Source organism: Manacus candei, unplaced genomic scaffold, assembly GCF_025592945.1.
Source record: "Manacus candei isolate 608988 ecotype Guabito, Panama unplaced genomic scaffold, ASM2559294v1 h1tg000071l, whole genome shotgun sequence".
NCBI lineage: Eukaryota > Metazoa > Chordata > Aves > Passeriformes > Pipridae > Manacus > Manacus candei.
The window spans coordinates 1,168,859-1,192,527 of NW_026138119.1; the positions used below are offsets into that span (position 1 = coordinate 1,168,859).

A 23,669-nucleotide genomic window follows, 5' to 3' on the forward strand; every position below is an offset into this window, starting at 1 on the left:
TTATAAGCACTAAGAAATTTTATGTAGCAAGAAAGTGACCAGACTTTTCCAGATCCTCATCTGTGAGCTGAGCTTCCCTGGAAGCCACTGATCCTTTTCCAGCCCGACCATCCCTCTGGCCATGGAGCTGCAGCCCCGGCTCAAGGAAAGCTGCAGTGCAAGGGGACAGGTTCAGGTCACACCTGACAAGTGCCCGAGAGGTTGGGTATAAATTAACCAAGCTGGTTGGCACGGGAATGGTGGGAGCAATTTGGTGCCTCCACGATGATTTAAATTTCCTGACTCTCTCCTGAGAGCAGTACCCTCAGGTACTGGGGCTTCTCTGCTGAGAAGCCCCAGTAAAATGGCACCTTGCATTAATGATGCCAACCTTATTCACAGCAATTAACGGCTTTTCTTGGTACCCTATAAAAACATTCCCAGATTTGCTACGAAGCAGTTGAAGACGGCACTGCGGTTTTCCTTAAGTAGAGCAAATTAGGTTAAAAAATCCACTAAAAGCATATATATGTATGTAACCCTCTAACCCTAATCTTAGTTCAAAAACAATTAAGGATTGTAAGCTTTCCTTAAAAAAAAAACACCAAAAGGCGGCACAGGCTGCATTTGAAGTGTCACACACAAAGGTACAGTCAGCACGAGCCCCCGGCACAGGCGGAGCCGGCGCTGGAGCAGCACAGGCTGAGGGGTTTCCTCAGGAACACCGAGCACAGCCCCGCTCCTCCGCCAGGCACACGGAATGGAAACACTGGAACGTGAATCCACGGCTGTTCCTGGAGCAGTGAGTATTTCCATCGGCAGTAATGACACAAATCATTGATTCAATGAATGAATTTAGCTGTTGACAATTTTCATGCAGTTAGAGACGATGACTCCTTCAGATCAGGTTGAGATTTATAGACATTCACATTCTGTAATGAGCTTTCACAGTCTGAGGGACGGGGCTGATCCTATGCAGAATTCCATACACAAAGCATTTCATTTATTTTAAAAAAATTTTCCAAGTGTTTAAAACACTGCTGAAGTTCCACTGATAGTACCCGATGTACTATTGAATGTGTAAAAGTCTCTGCACCAAAATCGAACTGGCTTCGATCAACACTGGTTTTAAACAAGAACCTGGAGGCTGAGAAGAGCCATTCCAAAAGGGAAAATGAGGGTAAGGAGCAATTCTCTGCAGGAGCAAGGCTGGCTTGGGTTTGCTTGGCATGTTTTGCTTCTTTTCCCCAGGTTCATGTTTAACTCATCTCTGACAGAAAGGCATCAGCAAAATACACAAAGTTTACAATTAAAAAAAAAAAAAAAAAGAAACCCCACCCCCCAACCCTTCCCAGTTTCTAAGTCTGAAGAGGAGGGAATTAATAAAAACACATAAATGGCTGCTTTAAAATACACCAAGTAAAAACTGAATTTGCTATTAACCATTTGCAGAAGAGGCAAAGTAGCAGTTATACAAATTACACAAAATCTATGGTAATTCTTACATTAGTATAAAGTGATTTCACTGAAGGAATTATTTCAATATTTCACATTACAGTTAAGATAGAAGGTCTGGCAAAGGCCGAGCCCTCGGTAATATCGGCTATCCTAGATTACACACGACAGTTTGAAGAAAGGACCCTTAAATGATCTACATCCGTAACGTTATTGGCCTTAAAAATAAAAAATAAAAGAATCACTTGCAATACCTCACAGAATCTTCACATTAAAGCAACGACCACCTGTAAGAGTCCTTGTCAAATAACCTGCAAATGATGGAGCCTCTGCTGTGAGTGCTCACCCTCCCACCTGTGTGAGCTGCACCAGGCGCCGGCAGCGGAGAAAAGGATTCAAGTAAGACTGAGCTGTGCTGGCGCCGCGGCCGCTCATGTGCTCGAGGTCCACACGTGCATCTGTTTGGCTATTTGGTGCACGTAACCGATGTCGGGCCGCTGGTCTGGGTCGGGGTATATGCACATGCTGACCAGTTCCCGCAGCTGAAAGACAGGACAAGAGGCAAAGGGGAATGAATCCACTGCTCTCTGACTGGGAGAGGCTGCAGATCGTCTGTGCGGGCTCTGCAGGCCAGGCCAGAGCTGGGAACCTCTTCATGCAGATGCTGAGCAGGGTGCAGGCACATGTCTGTCTGTCTGATGTGCGTGTCCCACCTCCAGATGGGCCAGGAAGAACCTTTCCCACCAAATCTTCACTGAAGATTTAAATCCTCCCACACCCCAGCACATCTTACATCCCAGAGGAGCAGAGGGAGCCCGGCCCGGAGGACCCAGCGTGTGCACCCAGGGCTGGGGGAGCAGCTCGGGGCAGAGGGAGGGAGGGAGGCACCATGGGCAGGGTGTGGATGAAGGAGGGAAAACAAGATCACTACCACAGTGTGCCTGAGGCAGCAGGCAGGGAGGGACCTTCCAGTGGAAGGGGGCTCAGAGGGAAGGGGGAGCCTGAGCTGAGCTGCTCTGCTCTTCCCACACCAACCCTGGCATCAAATCCTCCAAGCCTTCGAGTGTAACCAGTCTGACCAGCACTTGAGCATCTTAAGCTGTTGGACCTGGCTGTGAGACCCTGGTGTTTCCTAAAACCTTCCTGAAGAAGAGAGAATGGTCACTGATTATGTTTAATAAATAAAATGCAGAAGGCTGGAGTCTCCCCACCTCCCAACCCTCTTTATTGTGCACATGAAAGATTGTAGCTTTTAATTATACAGACACTGAAAGCTGCTCGTACCCCCGAGGCACCAGGAGAAACAGCCTTGAGCCTCTGATCTTCTCACATCCTCCCAGTAGCCACAGTGCCAATTATTTTAGCAGTAATTAAAAGCATGACCATGCAGCTATCAAGCACACAGCTTCAGCTGCATTAACTGAATGTGCTTGAGGTTTTCAGCTCTGGATGGAGCAAGGCCCTATCCTTGCTCCCACCCCAAACCCGCTGCCTGGCCTTGCCCCATTCCCTGGTGACTTTCTTTGACCTGAGGGTAGGGATGCTGCTGCCTTTGTAACCCTGAGACCCTGAAGATTTAACACAGCCCTCATCAGCCAAGATCACCACAAAACTCCCACCAACAAATTAAAATGCTTAGAGCTCAGCCCAAGGCTGTGCCATGAGGACCATTGGCCCAGCCAGGAGCTGTGCAGCACTGGAGCAGTTCTGTCCTCACAGGCAGCTCAGCAGCACCCACAGCACCGGCGGCTGAGCCTGATGGCACTGCCAGCCCTCATCTCCAGTTACAGCAGAGCTCTCCCAATATAGAAAACCAGTCCTGGCCACAGTCCCAGCTCCTCCTCCTGCTACCAGCAGCACACAGTTGCTCACAGGAGGATCTGGACTGTGAGCCACAAAAGGCCACAGAGAAGAGGAATCACCACGAGAGCCAGCGTTCTGCCCCAAACGCTCTGCCTTGTTCCTCTGAACCAATCTACAAATCTCTACCACACTGCTGCTGATGGTGCAGCCCCATTCTAACCCTCACAGGACTGGAGCTGTTTGCTGTTTCCCTGAGCAGGGCAGAGGAGCTGCAGCCACAGGCACGGCCTCTCCAGCATCCCATGGATAGAGCAGGAACCATCTGGAGCCGAGTTCTCTGGGACCCGGCGCTTGGAGCTGCAAACCAACCTCACCCCGCACCAGCACTGCACTACACACACTCCTTAGCACTGCCAGAGGGAAGCAAACAGACAGTAATTGTACAGACAGGAAACACATCTGTCAGCTTACACTAATTCCTGCTGCCAGCAGGCATATCCTGAGTGCAAGAGCTGCAGCAGCTCGGCAGAGGGACCGCGCGGGGCCGGGGCTGCCCCGGCAGCTCGGGGGGAAAGGCAGAAATGCACTTTTACAGACTAGTTCTCAAAGCATCGTTTTGCATGAGATCCTTGGCAAGTCAAAACGAAGCAAAACACAACGTGTAGCGTGGGGCCCCTCCCAGGGTGGAGACCAGACCGGCTGCTCCCGGCTGCACACGGTATTTCCCAGGCATCCTGCCTCGCTCCTCGGGACTCGGAGGGGGAGTAAAACAAAAGCCCCACAGGATACAGTGAACATTTAAAATTCCATTACCCATTTCCTTCCAAATAGGAGGCAACTGTAAGGAAGGAGGAGGTAAGGAAAACCAGCTGCTTTGTCGAGGTAAGGGAGAAAAAAAGCAAAGCCCTTCTCAAAAGGCCCTGAGGAAAGCCAAGGCGTGTCTGCAGCTGCAGGGAAGTGTCACCAGGCACAGGGACATGGGTTCGTGCTTCAGTGGCTGCTCCCATCCCTCTCGTTCAGATGCACAACCTTAAAAAGCCCCAGTGCAGCTGCTGTAGAGATGCTTATTGCATTAAACTAAATGGCTTTTCTTCTCTTTTTCTTAAAAAGAATCCTTCCCCCCTTCATTACACACTGAAGACTTCATGAACAAACATTTCAGTGCTGTTTTATGGAATGTTGTTTTAAGGAGAGGGCTTTCCCACGGCACACTGCTGGCTTCTGCCAGCGCCCCAGACTTTCAGTTCCAAAATATTCTCCACATTAAGAAACCTTTTTTTATCTCGATTTAGCTTGCCAATATTCAGACATCACAACAGCTGTTTCCTCAGCCAGGTACCCAGGACCCCCAGGCCATCCCCCATTCTGCCCTGGATGTGGGGGGTTCTCCTCCCAGGTTCCCTTTCCCCGTGCCAGGAGGAACTTCCCTGCACCCCCATCCCATTCCCCTGCAAACACACTCCCAATTTACCTTTTCAGAATAATGTTCAGCTGGAAGAGGTGGGTAGTCACATTGCTCTATCTTTTGGCAAAGAGAAAACAGGTTCATTTTATCTCCATAGAAGGGACTCTGCAGAGCTGCCATCTGGAGAGGAAAAACCAGAAGAGGTTTCAGAAACACAAAGTATTTGAGAGCCCTCAGTGCTGCCAGTTTGCAAGAGCCAGTTCTGTTCTCTGCCAGTGAGGGGAGGCTGCTGCTCCCAGCCTGCCCCCACCCACACTGCTCCAGGATCCCACAGCTCTGCAGCCCTGGCAGGGCTGGTGCCAGGCACTGCTCTGCTTCCCAAGGGAAAAAAACAAGAAATAGGATGCTTGGACCACTGAGAGCATCAGTAAGAACCCAACTAGCTCTAAGACAACTATGAAACCCTCTCAAACAATCAGTGCCATCAACACACCTCCAAGTGCTGAGCAGTGCAGGACACACCAGGATAAACGACCCTTGCTTTAAATCATCAACCTGTCTTTTAAAGGATTTCAAGTTACTGTGTTTCTTCCTCCTCACCACTACTACCAGTAGTAACCTAAGCTACTCCTCATAAACCTACAGACCTGAGGGGCTCCCAAGGAGCCCAGTACCAGGTGAGAGCGTTTGGAAGGTTCTGAAGGCAAGAGGTGAAGTATCACTGTTGCTTCATTACTGTCAGTAACAGGCAAATCAGTGGGAGAAAAATTAGAGTCCAATTAGAGACTCTCCTCTCCAATTAGGATTGATGGCCAACTGCTCTCGATCGGTGAACACAACGCAGAGAGCCCAGCACAAGGGCTGGGCCAGGCAGAACACTAATGGGGGCAATGGGGAAAGCACACAAGGCAAGCAAGGGTTAACCAGGGTCTCCAGGATCTCAATACAAACATCAATAATGCCAGTGAGGTTGAGAGGGATTTTCTAATTCCCATTCACTTTTCATTCCAGGGCTAGTTAAGCAGTGATGTGCCAAAGGGGAGGAATGGAAGGGAAACACTGAAAAGGAAACACTGTGGGGTTTGGGACGGTAAATGCAGGGAATTAAAGTGGAAAGAGAGGGCACCCAGCGTTGAGCAGAGCAGGGCCATGACCACAGGCACTCAAGGATCTCACTAACTGCAGTTTGTGATGCCACACTGGGCTTTGCTCCTGACATTTTGATTAGAGCAATTACCCCAGGCCAGGCAGATCCCCCTGGCAAACACCCACCACGCAGCACGGCTGGTTCGGACACGGCGAGATGGGAATCCCTGTTACTGCCTGAATTGATTGTCTTGCCACAACTGCTGAAGTCAGTGCTTGTAGCTACATTCTGGGAATTAACAACTTATTTTTATCCCCTCCAAGTTATCTTGCTGACAGACATCTACAGGAAGTGAGGGATGAAGACAGTTACTACTATATTGATAAGATTTAATAAAAATCACTGTATGATTATCAATGTCAAAGTTAAGTGGTGCTATGTGGCATCATGTCCCAAAGCCCTCAATGTTCCCTAAGTGGATTCCAGTGGACACGCATGTCTCTGAAGGCAATTTGTACATTAAATCTCTGCAGCTTATCTGCACAATCTATCTGGAGAAATATCAGAAGTGACTCATACCCAAACAAGCATCCCCCTTCCTTACTTCTTAAGCCAAATGGAAAAACATTCTCCTTACAAGAAATTAGTGCAGATAAAACACAGCTCCTTCAAAGACACACAGATCCCATGTTTAACTTTTGAAATTCTAGAAAGTTTAAAAAGTCAAGTAGCTGTTTAACTACTGAACACAGAATTGGTACCTGTCAAGTCCTCCTTGGAATCTGCAAGATCTCACAGCTCCTGCTCCCTAAGTTAAGCCTTACCTACGTAGGAAGGGAATCTAAAACCGCTTCACACGCCAAAGCTCTCAGATGTTCCTGTAGTACTGCTACTCCTACCAGAGAATTATGTTTAGTGTGCAATTAATTCAGCTTCTCGAAATACAGGGAGTACCAAGACTCCTGTGCCATAAGGGGACCATATTGCCTGCAACAAAAACATATCTTAGCACAACGCTAAATATTTCTCTCTGCATAAATCTGGAATCCCATCTCCAGGAGCTCAGCCCGGGAGGACTTGGAGCACCCTGGCACTGCAGCAGCACCCGAGGGGTGGAGGCCAACTGGGGCCACCCTGACTGCTCCTGGCAGAGCTGGCCAGGCCAACCCCCATGGCAGGGCCAGCCCTCACCTCGGAGCCTACACTGGCAACTCCCCCTGAGACCCAGCACAAGAAATTACTGGGAGGTCAGACTTCCTTCCCCTGTTCCCAGAGCTGAATCTCCAAATCCCTTTTCAAACACCCCCAGCAGACCCAGGTACACACACCTGTACTGGATCATCCCAGCCTGCAGCATCTCATTAGAAGCATTACAAGCAAAACCACCCTTTATTAAAAAAATACCAGCCTTTGAGTGGAATGCAGATGCTGCTGCTTTGGGAATTACTCAAAGTCTCTTGAATTCTTTCCTTAGAGGCACTGGGAATCTGAAGACAAGCACAAAGCCACTCAATTTAACAACACTGGCACCGTGCCCGGCTCTGGGCACTGCCGGGTGTCACCACGAGCAGTTTCTGGACCCCACTCCAGCCCATAAATGTTACTGGGCCCACTGTGCTGCTGGAGTGGAGCCCCCCAGGCTCTTCAGTGCCTTCAGCAGGGTTTGATGGATTCCTTCCCTGGGTTCCCAGCCCATCTCTCTCCAGGCTCACACCCCTGGGATGTCACCCCCTGCAGCAGCACATCAGCACCCAGGGCACTGTGACAGGGTGACACCCAGGGCAGTGTGACAGGGTGACACCCAGGGCAGTGTGACAGGGTGACACCCAGGGCAGTGCCCACCCCCTGGACAGACACTCAGCTCTGGGAGATGATGCTCTTCCCTGAAGGACCCACCAGTGGCAAGCTCTGAATCCCTCTGGGAACAGCAATGTTATGGGAAAACTGACTTTTATACTGTCTTGTCCTGGGATGTTTGTTTAACCAACCAGCTGAAGTACAGGCTTAGCCAGAGTATTTGTCACATCTGATGTGCTCACAAAAAGAACTACATTTCCCTAATTCCATATGGTTCCAAGAAGTTGTACTGAGGAGCAAAATGTCACCAGTTCACATAATTTGTTATCCAAAGAGGACGTGAACAATATTCTTATTATTAAATATCCCAGAGATTTTTAATTCTCTGGGCTGGGATAAAAGCTTTCTAAATGTTGACATGCACTTTCACTTGAATTTGAAGATGCATCCATTTAAAAAAAGATTTAGATTATAAATGAGTACAAGACTGTTCGATACCCTTTGCTCCCTGCTAAAAATAAAATCACAGAACTGAAAACACTGTTATAAAATCATAGCACTTATTTTCAAAATACATGTAACAGCTTTAAGGAACAAGTTGCACACTGGGCAGTTCATCCAAATGTGTCTGCTCTGGGTCTGTGCCTTGAGCTGTAACACAATGTACAATCAGAAAAACTTCCACCCATAGTCTGATAGTTAAAGACCCTCATTTCACATTACATAAAAACCTCTATTTTTCTTCATTGAAAACTCCCAGAATTAAAATACTGCAATTGGTCAGAATTGATTCTAAGAAACCAGTAGCTCACATTCAAATGGATTTGCTATTTCCAAAACAAATGCAGTGTTCTGAAGACACTGTGACTGTGCTGCCCTGACAGAGCTCTGCTCCCAGCAGGAAGGAGGGATGCAGTGAACTGGCTTTCCATGGCTGCATCCTCAGCATCTGCTGTGACCTAAGTGAACTTTGTGCAGGTGCTGTGCAGGCACAGCCCCTTTGCTGGTGCTCAGACAGCACAGGCCAACACTGAGCCAGACAACTTTTCCTTGGGTTTCTCCACAAGTACCTGCAGTCAGCCTGGCCCCTGCACTGCCCCGTGCTGTGTGGGGAGGACAAACCCAGGGCAAGAAGGGAGAAGGTACTTGCCTCATACAACAAACAGCCCAGGGACCAGATATCAGACTTGAAGTTATAGCCGTTCTCGTGTATTCGCTCCGGGGACATGTAGTAGGGAGTTCCCACTGCAAAACAAACAGACAGACGAGGTTATTGTCTCACAAAGGGACTGTGGCACTTCACTAAAGGGTCAGGGGGCACAAAGGGCTCATTGGAAGAGATGCATGAAAATGTGGAGACAGATCATGGTGTCAAAGGCATAGGATCAGATGTATCATCAGGTACAGAGCCACAGGATGGGGAATGCTAGTGAAAATATCTGCGGTATTTCTGAGGGTTGAGAAAGGTTTTCTTCCCCTTCCAGGCTCCCAAGGACCTCCAGAGTGTCCCAGGTGGACAGAGCCACGGGACAGGGTCATGCCTGCACTGAGGTGTGGGGGGATGCCAGGACTCTGCTCAGCCAGAGCTCGACTGGGACACAACCCAGGTGTTCCCTGGACCTCGCACGGGTCACCAGGAACTGCAGCACAGGGGGGAGGGAACAGCTCCACACAGGGCCAAATCTTACTGCAAAAACCTAGATAATCAAGCCAAACTTTAAAACCCTGCTCCAACTTGCAGTCACGTCAGAAGCTGGGGGATTTCCAGCTACTTCCACAAGTCTGTATTTTATCAAAAGAAATTTACTGCAGTATTTTGGACAGAAGTTACAGGAAATTATTAATAAATTCCTTACCTCAAAAAGGTTCTTTTTTAAATCCTAAATAAGTTTCAGTTGTGGTACTGAAAATACAAGACATCCTGGCAGTCTCAACTACATCAAATAATCCTCAGATACATCATTTATTAAAACATCCAAGGACTGTATATGCTCTTTTCTCCTGCTTCCCCTGCTTGTCCGTCCCCTGTCAATTTTTTTTTTCCTTTTGGCATTCCAGTGTATCCTTCTCCTAATTAAAGACCTTTCCCTCACAAGATGGCAAATGTTTAATTTGCCTGTAACATTCAGTTTACAATTTCTCCATTTGAAATGCTGACTGAGACAGCTGGAGGACTAATAAGCAGCTGAAGGACAGTGCTGGAGGTGGAGGGGGAAGAACAGCCACCACCTTCCCCAACGTTCCTGAGGAGGGATCTGCACTGTGGGAAATAAATGAGTTCTGGGGAGAAAGCAACAGCCTTGAGAGGCAAAACCCAACCCCTGCCACCTGCACAGGTGACCCAGCACAGAGCTGGGCATTTATTTGGACCCCCAAGATGTTCAGCAATCAGCTGCCCTGCATGGTGAACTCAGCTCATGCTTTCAGGTCATTAAGTAAGAAATTACTCCCCTTTCACTGTGAAGGTACCCTAATGAGAAGTTACATTTTTGCAAATCCTATACAAACCACAACAGAGGAAAAATAACACAGGGAGATTATTTTGTTTCCGTGCTGAGGAGGAGCAAGTCAGACTGACACAGTCCCAGATCTGGCTGGGTTTAATTGCCAGTGAAAGGCCCCTGTGTATAGAAGAGACCAGAGTTCTGTTAATATTTTTAATAGACTACACAGAGTGACTTCACAGGACACCCAGAGCAGACAGGACTCACTCAGAGAGCCCAACGAGCCTTTCCACAGCTCTCTCCCCTGTGCACGAGGACACACACGATGGACAGCACAGTAACCCCCACACAGCTGCCAGATCTCTGTGCAAGAACTGACTTGGCTGGGACAGCACTGATTCATCTTCCTGATTAAAAATATGCAGCTGCAGCAGCAGCAGTGACTCATTCAGTGAAGTTCTTGGACAGTTTTGGAAGCCTCCACTGAGCACTGGCGTGAGACACTTCCCTGCCTGCACCGTCCCTGTGCTGCTGCTCTTCCCACCCCCAGGAGCTCCGGGAGCTGGGCACAGGAGGGAGCACCAGGGCAGCCCCAGCCCTGCCCCGAGGTGCCCCTGCTCCCAGTGCCCCTGCTCCCAGTGCCAGGGCTGCTCCCGGGCTCAGTTATTCCGGTCACTGCGTGACCACCCCGGAGCAGGAACGGGTGGGCTCTGAGGCTGTGGCAGCCAGGTCTGCTGGGGCAGCACCACTGTCGTTTTAGATAATGCCTGGTCTAGAGAATGCCTGGTTTAGATCAGCCTGTGCCCCCCTGGATGCCACGGCTCAGTGCCCTCCCTCCCGGCCGGGCATTAATCTGCTCCACTACATCCTTGGCTCCCGAGCTCTCCACGCCTGAGCTCCTTTCCTGGAGTCCACCCACCACATTTACCTGCCATTACTGGAGCCTTGGCAGCAAATGTACAAACAAGCAGGGCTCTGCGTTTCAAAACTGATGCATTAATTTTTAAATAACTGTCATGATAAAAGACTGACAAGCCCAATTCTCTTTATGGCCTGTCCAGCATTACGTGGGAATCTCCCCTAATGAGCCTCTTCTAGAAAACTGCACAAGGCTTCCAGTGCAATCAGTCAGGGCTCACCATTGCATCCCATTAGTCAATTTGACAGGAACAGTCTAATCAGAGACTGTTCATCAGAAACTTTCTTTGGCATTTGCCCTGCTGGAAATACAAAATATTGTTCCGATTCAGTATCACTCACCAGGTGGCAGAGCAATGCCTTTGAAGCCATAAAGGTTGCCAAACCATAGGGAAGGTTATGGCTAAGTAAGGAGCTTCCTGCTCTGCTCCTGAGAGTTGAAACCCTTCACTTGACCACGAGCCACTCCAGTGATGCCAGAGCATCCCTGCTCCCCCCACACTGCCCGGGTGCAGCTACAGCACCACAGCAACAAACAGCTCTGGAGAGCTGCAGCTCCCTCGGCAGGGAAATGCTAATTATTCCCAGTTAGAACAGGAGCAGTCTCTTATTTCATCAGGAAAACACAGAGGCAAAGGCAGCAAAGTTATTCCAGACATACAATTCCAAACCCTTCCCTCTCATACAGTCTGAATTACAGCCCTACCTGTGCAGCTGCACCCCCAGTGTGCACAGGCACCACAGCTGCCCCGGGTCATGTCCCTGTGCAAACACAGCCCAGCCAGGATTGATGCTGCCTGTGGAACTCAGCCCTGGCTGCTCATGGGCACAACCAAAAGGAGTCTGATTCACACTCACACTGAAACCAGGACACAGTGTTTCCCACAGGCTCTGAGCTGGCTCAGGGCTTCTCCCAGAAGCAGAATTCAGGAATTAGCTAAAGTGAAACTGTGGTCAAAGGCACTAAAATATACTTTAAATTCCTTCAAAACTCAGTGTGAGGTGCCCCACGAGTTGTTTCAAGGGAGAAAACAAACAAACAAAAAAAGCAGATGAAATCTACTTCTTCTTAGAAAAAAACAATAAATATTTTGAGCATAATATTGCAGCTGTTGTTACCAGACCTGTTGCCTTAAGGCTCTCTATTTTATTTTTCTTATTAGTATTTAATCACACAGTTGGTTGTTTTGGGTTTATTTGTTTAGTTGGTTTTTACATGTATGTAAACATACCTGCAGAAATTCTGCATCTACCTTTTTTTCCACAAATACTCTACTCAAGGCTCAGACCAAAAGGCTAAAACTCCTCAAAATCCCCACAATATTGGCTGTTGACATTTTCTGTGGATTTCTTGTGTCCATTTTTTCTAACCAAGCCCTGTTTACCAGCCCCTCCAAGCCCTGGGATTTTGTTTCAGATGGCAAAGTGGCTTGGCAAGTAAAGGAAAAAAAAGAAAAAAGGAAAGGCAAATAGACCATTTATGAGAGAGCTCTTCAGTCCCTGCACCCCCTCCCATCCAGAAGGGGCAGGTAACACCCCACAGACCCCCATCCATGGCTGTTGGCATGTTCTAAACTGGGAAGCTTTGACTTGTGTGCATCCCCCAAAAGGAAAATCTGCTCTAAGTACATTCTTGTCCAAGAATAAATAATAAATCATCTGCTCCAAAACAAGACTATTCTGTGTAAAATTGGTTTCTTTTGTTTTTTTCTTTTTGTTGTTTTTTTCCTCTCTTGTTTCTTCAAAATGTAAAGCCAGTCAGAAGCTTTAGATAATGCCAAGTTTATTTGGCTAAAAATGGGCATTATACCAGTTCTCAAAAAGTTATCCATTCTAATATTGATAGAAATTCTCTGTATTTATTTACTGAAGTTAAGTTTTCCAAAGTCTAAAACTAGGGAAGGAAGGACTGCAAGCCACCACATTGTAACAAGGAGTAGTAAAATTCACCTCAGCTACACCCACTACCTTTAAAACGTGAATCTGCTGGCAAGGCTTGTGCAGGAAGAGCTCTCCCCTGTGCAAAACTGTCCTGCCTGCTCCCCGGGGAAGGGAGAGCACAGCCGAGGGGGCTCCTGGGAACCCCTGCACCCCTCCCGCCCCAGCTGGTTCCTGCTGCCTCTCCCAACACCGGGGGAGGCTGGAGGTGTCCACGCTTCCCCTCTGGCAGGTCTGCCCATGGAGGTTTTCCCAGGGCCAGGGCTCTCCCTGCCCACGTCCCGGCGCTGCTCCGGCGGATCCGCGCGCTCGGAGCCCGGCGCTCGCCGGCGTCTCACGAGCTGTGTACAGGCAAATCTTTCATTTTTCTTTCATTACCCCGGCATGTACTGTCACTTAATTTTTATGTATGCAATCCTTCCTGACAAATATGATCTGCTGCCTGGTAATTCATGTGACGTTCATTCTGTTCCTTGCTCTAATTACGGCTCCCGTTCCCGCCGCGGCGCTGCCGAGCCGCCACTACACCTGTCAGCCGGGTCGGGGCTGCCTGATGCCCTTTGTGCCAGCCTGATGTGAGCAAACACGGCCAAGGGAAGAAATGAGATGAATATATTTGCATAAGCTGCACACTGAATTCATGGGTCAGCAGCCAGGGAAGTGATGGCTCGGGGCGGTTGCCGGGGCAACGTGGGCTGGGAAGTGCCCGCTCGGCACCGCGGCCTGGGCCGGGCACTGCGGGCTCAGCACTCACAGCACCCACAGAGCAGCTTCATGGCACCAAAACCAGGACCAGCCCACTCCTGCTGCTGAAAACCTGCATCTCTGCCCAATTACCAAAAATAAAGGAAGAAGCTTCAAGTCTGCAAATTTCCTGACTGTTAAAACGCTCTTTTTTACGTGGCTCCAGAATCTCTGGAAATGGTGGGGTGTCCATCCCTCTCCAGCCCCAGTGCCTCTCCCTCAGTGCTCTGCACCCCAGTCACCTGTTTCCAGGGCACCGTGATGTGAGGGAAGGCACAAGGGGCTGAGCTCTCCCTGCTCGAGCTTTCTCAATTAAGAGAGAGCAGCCCTGCTAAAGGTCACAAGCTTGGCTTACATGTGCAGCCAGTTTCCAAGCCCCAATTTATTCTTATTAATATAATAAGTGCAGCAGTCAAACTAGATAAGATCATATAATTAGACATGATCATATTTTGGCCTGTTTGGATGATGTGATTGTAACTTTCTGTGAAAAGGATTTATTTTCATCTATTAAGCACAGTGGGGATATATCCTAGAACAGCTTTTGATGCAAAGGGAAATCTGAAATCTCCTATTTTATGCCAGTAAACTGTAGAAATGCTCCTATTTTTTTAAGCACACACAAAGCAAGGCAGGAATCTTCCTTCCTTGAGCACTGAGGAGCCCAGTGTTCTGGGCAGTGTTATCAGTGAGGTTTGTACACATCCAAGAGAGGATCAGCAAGACTCACACTCAGTGGAGGAAACTGCACAAAACAAAGAGTGAAACAAATGTCGTGTGTTCCAAAATCAACTGAGAGAGGTAAATGTAAAAGAGCTTAAATACTGCACCAGAAGCCAAAGTTCCCTCAGTGCTCTAACACAGAAGAGCCTTTGGGACCCATTAATAAAAATGGAAAATCATCTCTTAAGAGGTTACAGACACAATTAGGAAATACTTAAACAATGAACTGTATATACTATGGAATTTTCTGTAGCACTGGAGTTAATGCTAATGGTAAAAATGAGGGAGACAACTTTGAGCTATGTGAAAGACATGAAGAAAGCTTGGACCTTTAAAGCCTAAGCTGAATTTCAAGTGCAGCCCCTTTTTGGAACAGATGAACCACGAGGGTTTTGAATACCTCACCCACCTCAGACAGTGACAGCCCTGGTCAGGGGCTGTAAAAGGTGGTGGTGTGACATTTAATTCCAGCAAGCACAGTGCAGGCAAACAGGATATTCAGAGTGGAAAAGCTGCATTTGTTACATTTGCTAAAAATCACACGCTTACCAGGCCAGACCTTCCAGAAAAAAATAACAAGCGAAGCTTTAAAACAGAAGATACCTATTAATGCCTATGAAGAGCATTTGGAATGCACATCACTGGAGATCCAGGATCCACTGAATCCCACTTCTGTCACCGTCAGAGGACAGACACCACTGCTTTTGAACATCACAGCTGACAACTGCACGGCAGGGCTTGCTTAACAAGTACCAGCTTACCTAAGGAATGTGCTGCAGTGGTTTTAGAACTAAAAAACCGGCCTAATCCGAGATCTCCCAGCTTCACCACCCCTGTGGCTGTTATAAACACGTTGGCTGGTTTTATGTCTGCAAGAAGAAAAAGGTAAAAGGTCAAAGCCACAAAAGGTTATTTGGTTCTAATACTGCAATAGAAGCATCGCCTGCAGCACTCGCTGTACAAAGGGGCTCGAGCAGAACCGTGTTCCTTTAGAGCTTTGATAGCCTGAATCTTCCAAGGCTTCAAGCTCTGCACAGACATGAAAATCAGAGTGTACTTCCCAGCACACGAGAAATACCAATGAGGGAAAATGTAGGAAACAGCTCAACAGAACAGAGGCAACCTCTAACTGCTGGAAATCAAAGCAACAAGCCCGGTTCTCTTTGGGAATGCTCATTTTCCACAGGAAACTGTACTGCCCACCACCATCCCCTCATGCAAAGGCTAATCACTGTTCCACATATGCATAAATTCTGGGCTCTGTGCAGCCCAGTTGGTTCATGGAGTACAGAAATCTCTAGAACCCCAGTTTCCCAAGCAGGAACATCAGGACTGAGTTAGAGGCTCTCTCCTCACGTCAGAGCAGACTCTGCAAGAGGCTCCACATTTCAGCCACCAATTACAGACCTAATTCAGGTGCAACTGATAAACTGCATCAGGGGATGCATAAAGGAGCAAAAATGATATCACACTGCTGAAAAATACAGTGAAGAATTCACTCCTTCAAAGGAGCAAGGAAATAACAAGCAGCAGAGATTGGTGCCTTTTGGGATATTTGCATTTCCTGAGTCCAGTCCTTCACAAAGCACTTCACTGACTCTGAAAGCACCAACGTAATTTTTGGATAGAGCTCAAAGTTACGAGGCACTCTAAGACAAGGAATTCAAAAATAATTAATGAAAATAGAGAACAGGTTATGAAAGTGTGGGACATATTTGTATTAATATTTCAGAAAAGCCTGCGAGACAGGAAAACTCTTCTCAGCTCTCTAAGGTCACAGCTAATATAATGAAGACTATTTCTTAAGAGTTCACTGTATCCAGGAGTCTCAGCATTTTATTTCTGACACTTTTCTAATGGCAAGTTTGACACTTCTGCTTAATATCAGTGTCTGGAATACAAAGCAGCTCATCTTCCTAATACCACGCTCACTCCGGCCTGACTCCTCTAACAATGAGGCAGAGCCAGAAGGAGGGATCCATCTCCAGCTCCAGCCTCTCCAAACATGCACTGGCTGAACATCAGCATAATTGTTTTTGAATGCAGGCGCTTACTAATTGGAACATTATATCATTATTCAGTGAAAAGAGACTGAATTAATGTTACCTCTGTGCATCACCCTGCGGGAGTGCATGTGTTCCACTGCACTGCATAACTGCACAAAATATTTCCACACCGTCCTTTCCGGGATTAACCGTTTCTGCTTCTTAAAATACTGTGGGAGGAAACAAATAAAAGATCAGTGAAAAAGCAACATATTTGACTCGTTCCTGGAATTGTGGTAGTCAGCTGCAGGTTGCTCATGTCTTCCAGATCTGCACCTGCAAGACTTTTCTTCTGATTAGCTTTCAACTCCTCCTCCCTGTATGGAAACTTCGATGCAGTTCACTAATTAACAACTATTATGAAAAATATGCTTAAATAGGTTTGACATTTTTGAATGGACACAATTATGATTAGCATTAATCTCCTTAATTACCTTGTAAAACATATTTAATGCCTCAAAACAACAAATGTCTCAAATATTTTGCCTTAAGAAACAAAAGACCATTAAAAAACCCCTTGTAAACATTCATTCTTGCATCATCTATTAACAAGGACAAGGAAATCTGCTTCCCTTTTTTAAAAGATGGCCAGAGCATCAATAAAGTATCTGTGTTTCTTCTGTGATCAGGTAGAATAATATATTCTATTTTATGCATAATAGGAATACTAAATGAACTACACTCTCTCCAGCGAGCAGAAAGACACCCTGATCAGCAGCCACACATCTGGAAAAAGGCCTTTTTGTGGGTGTTTAGGCTGTACCCAGCACAGGTTCCATGGACCTCTGGCTGCCTGAGCCTCCCAAAATCACGGGAATTGTAATGCCACAGCACAGAGAGCAGTGTGGTGCTGCACCTCTGCAACACTGAAGTCACTGTCAACTTATGACAGGACTAAATGACCAGCTGCAGACCCCAGTGAAGGGCAGACACTGCAGATCTTCAGCTGCTCCCTCCTCTCCAGCAGAGCACAGGCTCTGCCAAGGCACCCCAGACCTGCAGGCTCTGGATGCTGGGCCCTGACTGCGCCTGGCTTCCTCCTGGGTTGGATGCTGAGCCACCCTTCCACCACAGCACTAACACACTCAGAACACCCCTCCAGAGGTTCCAGACTGATCCCCGTGCTCTGTCACACACAGTGTCCCTGGATAACACCTCTGGAATGCTGCACACCCTCCTGGCTAACACAGCTGCCCTGCTGCACCATCCCTGTGAGAATTCCCATCTGCAGGAGAGTAAAGGAAGGGAACTGTTTGCTGCCCTTTGCTGCACCTCGTGCTTTTCCCTCCCAGCACTGACATCTGATGTCCGTTGTCACATTTTCCATTTCATGTGAAATGCTGTTACTGGTTCGTGTTTGACTCCAGGAATGGCAAATTTCCCTTTGCAGATCAGCTGTGAAGGGGCACGACTGTGCAATTCCCCAGGCAGCAAATCTGACAGATTGCAACAGTTCCAACCCAAAACTTGAGAGAGCGCACAGGGAATTACAGAGGGTGAGGGAGGAAGTGTTATATACACAATAAAATTATTTAATTCTCAATAAAGTATTTAAGAGTGGATATGCAAGACCACAAGTGATAATTTTCTAAATGTCATGTCCAATAAGGTTCGCCTGACATTTACAAGGAAGTCCCAACTCTCAGGTGGGTTTTCCTGCAGCTCTACATCCTCATAAATAATGCAGGCACCGGGGCGTGACAGAGACAGCCCTGGCTTTATCACCCTCACACCTCCAGTGTTGTCACTGCTGTTCCAGGGAAAATCCTCCATCAGCTGCAGCTCCCCGGGGAGGGCTGGGGGTGACTGCAAACCCCACTGCTGCACTGGAGCTATACTGACAAGGAGGCTTTTGTTCCCTCCTGGATTTAGGGTTTGGTCATTTTTTACCTCTTAAAAAAAAACAACCAAAAAAATGGAATTCCCAGATTTGCACCAATAGAAACACTTCATTTCTATGACCTTGAAAAAAAACAAATGCATGTTCTTCGTGCCTGAAATACAGAGAGAACACAGAGCAGCCAGGCAGCACTGACAGGTAGCACAGTCCAGTGCTGGGCAAGGCACCAAACCAAGAACCTACCAGTGATGCTTTGGAAAATCTAACTCCTGTTATAATGACACACAAAGCAAGTTTAAAAAAATTAAATAGTCAAAGGACAAATAGACAAATGAACATATTTATCAGTAAGGGATGTTTTAAACTAAAAACTGCAGATGACAAAAAAATGCAATATTTTATATCATGAAATGTTACGATTCTGTAGGTAAAACTTTTTACAAGCTGAGACTTAAAAATCAAGCAAGACTCTTGCACAGCCCAGGATGGCCACACACAGCCCCAACTCCTGCTCTCACAATCCTCTTTTCCCACCTGTAACCACAACAACGAAAGGCCTGAGAAGATCTGCAAGTTTCTCCAGATCTGGAGGGCAGAAGGCACGAGGGAACAGTGAGAGCTGCAACCCCAGCGAGCCCTGCGGGGGCACAAGGGCAGCTCTGCCCCCACCCCAGTGCTCACCCCTCGGGCTGGGACACATCCCTCTCAGCCTCCCCTGCTGAGGCTGGATCTGGGATTTTGGGGCTCTCCCCAGTGCCTCTGCCACCTGCCTGTTCCCAGCTCGCCCGCCCGGGGCTCTCCCGGGAGACGGAGCAGATTTTCCCGGATCCTGCAAATTTAGCCATTGACTATGGACTGAGTGTAACTTGTTTGACAGCCCCTGGCCTAGTGCCTCATGGCTCTGCTGGCAAAGAAAACAAATCTGTTAATAAGATATTTTAACTGTGACAACAAGGAGGAGGAGAACTTTCCAAACATTCATTTATGATAATTACAGAATAATGATGGCAAAAAACAGGTAAAACATGGAGAGAAGGTTGAGAGTGCTAACAAACATGATATAACACATCTGTTCTCACAAGGGATGTATGTCTAAAGATTAACATGTCAAAGAAAATATAAAAGCAGGTGGTAACAGCTTAACTAAAGCTGGTTTGCAGCAATACAAGTATTCCTAAGAGCAACATAAAAGAAGAACAAGTACTTGAAACATTTTCTCAAACCCAAATCCCCATTGCATAGAAAGTCAATACACTTCCTTGAATGTCTTCAGAGTGGCAGACAGACAATGTGAACACTGAACCCAACAGTAATTAACTGTCCCCATCAATCACAGGCTGAGTAAATCAACCCTGCCAAAGGCACACATGTCCCACCAAACCTCAGACCCTCGCTCCCCTCTGAGCTCTGCCCACGAGCTCATGGCACGGCCTGGGGGATTTAAAATGCCCCCAGACACTGGTTCAGGTCTGGAAACACCCCCTGGGTGTGCAAAGCTGCAGAAGGAGAACAAAAGTGTTCCTAGCCCAGCTGTGCTGCCCCCAGCCCGCGTGTGCCTGGTCCTGGATGTCTGTGGCACCTTGGGCATGGACACATCCCTACCTTAATCATCTGGGAGAGGTCTCCAGCGTCAGCCAGCTCCAGGACAATGTTCAGCTCGTTGTCTTCGATGAAAGAGTCCAAATACTTGATGATGTTGGGGTGGTTCAGTTGCTGCAGGAGGAGGGAATGCAAGAACACTCACAGTGCTGGAGCAGTGACAGCTCCAGACACAACACCCAGCCCCGCTGTCCCGGTGAGCACAGCAGGGACAGCCACACAGCTCTGAGTCACCACACACTAACACCCCCAAGAAACAGCATTTCTCACCAGCACAGCATAAGAAAAGTGTCTTGAGTAAAGAGCAACTCAACCCCAACAGTGTGACACAACCCCTTCTATCGCAAACTTGCAGAACATTTAAAAACAGTGTCCTGAAAGAAGTCTTGTTAAGCAATAACTGAGTTTTTTCTCCCCTATTAAAGATAAACAAACCCCAAATGTTGATTACAGTACCCCTCAGGGTCTCTTTGCCCCTTAAAAGAACAAAATTACACTAAAACTCTGACAGAGGAAAATAATGCACAAATTGCATACACCAGTTGATTTTTCTGATTATTTATGCTTCTATAAGTTTATATATTTATAAGCTTTATTTGCCAACCTGAAAACAATTATTTTCTCAAAACAACAACAACAACAAAAAACCTGGAAAAAGTCATGAAAATCCTTACCTTCAGGAGGTCAATTTCCTTAATGCAATCTTGCCTAGCCTTGGCATCCATCATTTCAAAAATCTTCAAAGACAAAAACACAGAAGATAAAAATGAAACAACAACAAAAAAAGCACTTTATACTTTAACAAGCAGTTGGTCTTTCCTTCCCCAATTTGTATATCCTCTACAGTAATGAGCATTCACACAATCCCCAGATCAAATAAAGATCAATGTTTTCTTTATTTTGAAACCACTACAGGGCTAACATTGGGGCAAAACTATTTTTGGAACCTGTAGGCAATGCTCTAAGCAGCCCAGAAAATAAAGACAGTAGTTTGTGAATTTACTGCCGTGATTTTTGTTGCTTTAGTTACTGTTAATTTCATCCAGAAAATAAAAGACAAAGTGTTTACTTTTCCCTTTTTAACAGATACAGCCTCCACTAATTTCTCTGTGATAATTAACAATAACATTGAGCATTAATATTCATTTTGTAATAGTCAGAGAGTAAGTCACTAGAAATGAGAGTTTACAGGGTCTGTTCAAGGATTAAAGGGAAATCTCCTCAAACAAAATGCTAGTCTGGACACTGCCCAATACTTTCAGTCAAGTTACAAATCTACACTGCTGGCAACTAAGTTTTTTAGAAATTCTTCTAAAACTCCACAAGCAGGCTCAGGCACTGTTCCCTCTTGTGCTCCATGTTCCCATGCTGAGCTGTGTCACGATGGCAGGATCCCCACAGCCCAGAGGGCCTCCTTCTTTCACACACATTTAACTACAATCTCATTTGGTAAATAACTTTAAATATTCAATTTAAAATCTATTTACTTTATAAAGAGGTGAAATTTAAAATAAACATGAAATTGCACCACTGCTACATAATTCTGGTTTGGAAACAGAAAGCCCCTCCAGGGAGCAGAGGGACAAGGACCCTGCAGTGCAGTTCTCTGGCTCCAAGTGATCTGGGCAGGCCCTTAAAACATCCCCATCCTGCTCTGAGCAGCAGGACTGTGAACTGAGGTGCTCACCTGCACTTTCTTTAACGCCACAGGCTTTCTGTCCAGCAGACACGTTGCTCTGTAGACTTCGCTGAACTGGCCTCGCCCGATCTTCTTCTCCACCTGGAAGTCTGCCAGGGTGCAGCGGTACGGGAACGCCGTCAGCTGCCTCTGCGGGGCAAGGGACTGCTCAGGGGCTGCACAGGGGCTGCACACCTCTGCTCCCACGGGGGCTGCACACCTCTGCTCCCACGGGGGCTGCACACCTCTGCTCCCACGGGGGCTGCACACCTCTGCTCCCACGGGGGCTGCACACCTCTGCTCCCACTGATGGTCAGTGGAACCTGGGCTGGACACCTCCTGCTCCCACTGATGGTCACAGTGGAACCTGGGCTGGTCCCTCTGCAGAATGGTGTGCCCCCAAACCCATCACAGTGTGCCCACAAACTCATCACGGTGTGCCCCCAAACCATCAACAGCCTGCAGAGCTACCAGGGACAGGCTGAAGCCAGATGACTTTTTCCAGAAGGGAATGAAAGTCTGGTCTTGTGTGTAAGGAACTAATTAGTCCCACACTGCTCTCCCTGCCTGTCCCACAGCCCCTCTCCAGCTCTCCCTGCCTGTCCCACAGCCCCTCTCCAGCTCTCCCTGCCTGTCCCACAGCCCCTCTCCAGCTCTCCCTGCCTGTGCCACCTGGGAGCTGCCACAGCCCTGCAGCAGCCCCAGGTAAACAGCCAGGCAGGGAGCAGGGCCTGCAGGGACTGGGGATCACTCCCCAGAGCCAGCCCGCTCCCCTCCATAATCAGTATGACTGCCAAACAATGCTTAAAGAAGAAATGATGAAAATTAATTACTCAGAACTACCACACGTGCCAAGCAGAACGTTTCCAAAGCTTCAGCATTGAGCCATTTCAGTTTGCATCAAAAACCACAAAAACAGAAGTACCCAACACAAGGGGAGGGTGGGGAAGGGACGAGCCATCAGCCCCAGCCCAGCCCTGAGCAGACAATCCCAGCACAAGTGTCCCAGAGCAGGCTGGGAGAGCTGGATGTTTGAGGAGATGACTATTCCCACCACTGTCATTTCCCACCACAGAGGGAGAGGCTGGAATTAAGATTTAAAATGCAGGTAAAACAGTCCAGCATCTTTTGTCAGCCCCACATACAAGACATTGTGTGGGTCTCTTCCAGTGTATGTTTATTTTGATGAGTAAATAAGTTTGGATTTCTTTTCTTTGCAACAGAAATAAAACAGATTACTACTCAACAACAACAGAAAACATCCATCAGGCATTTCAAAATGCCTTCAGATTTCAAGGTGTGTTGAACAACAACAAGGTGTGTTGTTCAAGGCCTGAACAACAACGCCCAGAGGTGACAGGCTGAGTTAGACTGAGCTATTCTTGAAGGCAGGTGGCACAGAAAGGGGAAGGGCACTCCAGCAAGTGCTTCCTTTAAACAGCTCAGGGAGTGTTTCCCTCCAACATCATTTTAGTCTCCCCTTCACTCTGGAACAAGTCACCAGCCAGTGGCTGCAACCAAAGTTTGGGTCAGCTCTCAGTGCTTGTGCTGTGCTTGGAGTAATACTGAATTTACAGAAGAAAAAAAATCCCAAAATAAAGACTCAGGAATCATTTCTCCAAGTTTGGCAGTGCACACTATCCAATGAACTGGGAGCATCCTGTCACTGATGAGGGAAAAGGTATCCTGCAGATCATCAGATAAAGAGCAGAATGCTAAAATCCCACTGCTTTATTGGTTACAAACATTCTCCTTTAACTTACTGAATGAACACCAGAGCAAGGCAACATGGGATGAAAGCAGACAAGCAAGTGTTCCAAGGAATCAGCCCCTGCACCTTGTCCATTTAAACTGGCTGTGATCTCTCTTTGCAGGGATCTGATGAACAGGAACACTCATCAGCGCCCATCTCAGTAAGATGGGAAGGGGCTGCTGGGGGGGCTGGAGGTGATGCTGGGGGGGCTGGAGGTGGTGCTGGGGGGGCTGGAGGTGGTGCTGGGGGGGCTGGAGGTGGTGCTGGGGGGGCTGGAGGTGGTGTTGGGGGGGCTGGAGGTGGTGCTGGGTGATGTTGGACACCTCAGCTGACGTGTTCTGGCACCCCCAGCACTGCAGCTGCATATTTACATATGCAATGACCCAGATTTGCATTTGCTATCACAACCTATCAGACCTAATTAAAGTAACAGAGCTTTCCTAGAGGGAGAAGATGTTTGA

General features: G+C 47.6%; 1 protein-coding gene across 2 annotated transcripts in view; it reads right to left on the reverse strand.

The window, feature by feature from the left end:
* Positions 1–876: 876 nt before the first annotated feature.
* The window catches only part of NEK6 (NIMA related kinase 6), a 43,263-nt gene continuing 20,470 nt past the window's right edge, over positions 877–23,669 (reverse strand). For both annotated transcript variants that reach the window (XM_051807586.1, XM_051807587.1), the window contains exons 3-10: positions 21,465–21,605; positions 20,452–20,514; positions 19,781–19,891; positions 16,400–16,508; positions 15,055–15,162; positions 8,677–8,771; positions 4,709–4,822; positions 877–1,976 (exon numbers count right to left, since the gene is read on the reverse strand). In XM_051807586.1, the coding sequence (XP_051663546.1) occupies positions 1,866–1,976; positions 4,709–4,822; positions 8,677–8,771; positions 15,055–15,162; positions 16,400–16,508; positions 19,781–19,891; positions 20,452–20,514; positions 21,465–21,605 (852 nt within the window). In that variant the 3' untranslated portion in view covers positions 877–1,865. The remainder of the gene's footprint in view (positions 1,977–4,708; positions 4,823–8,676; positions 8,772–15,054; positions 15,163–16,399; positions 16,509–19,780; positions 19,892–20,451; positions 20,515–21,464; positions 21,606–23,669) is intronic.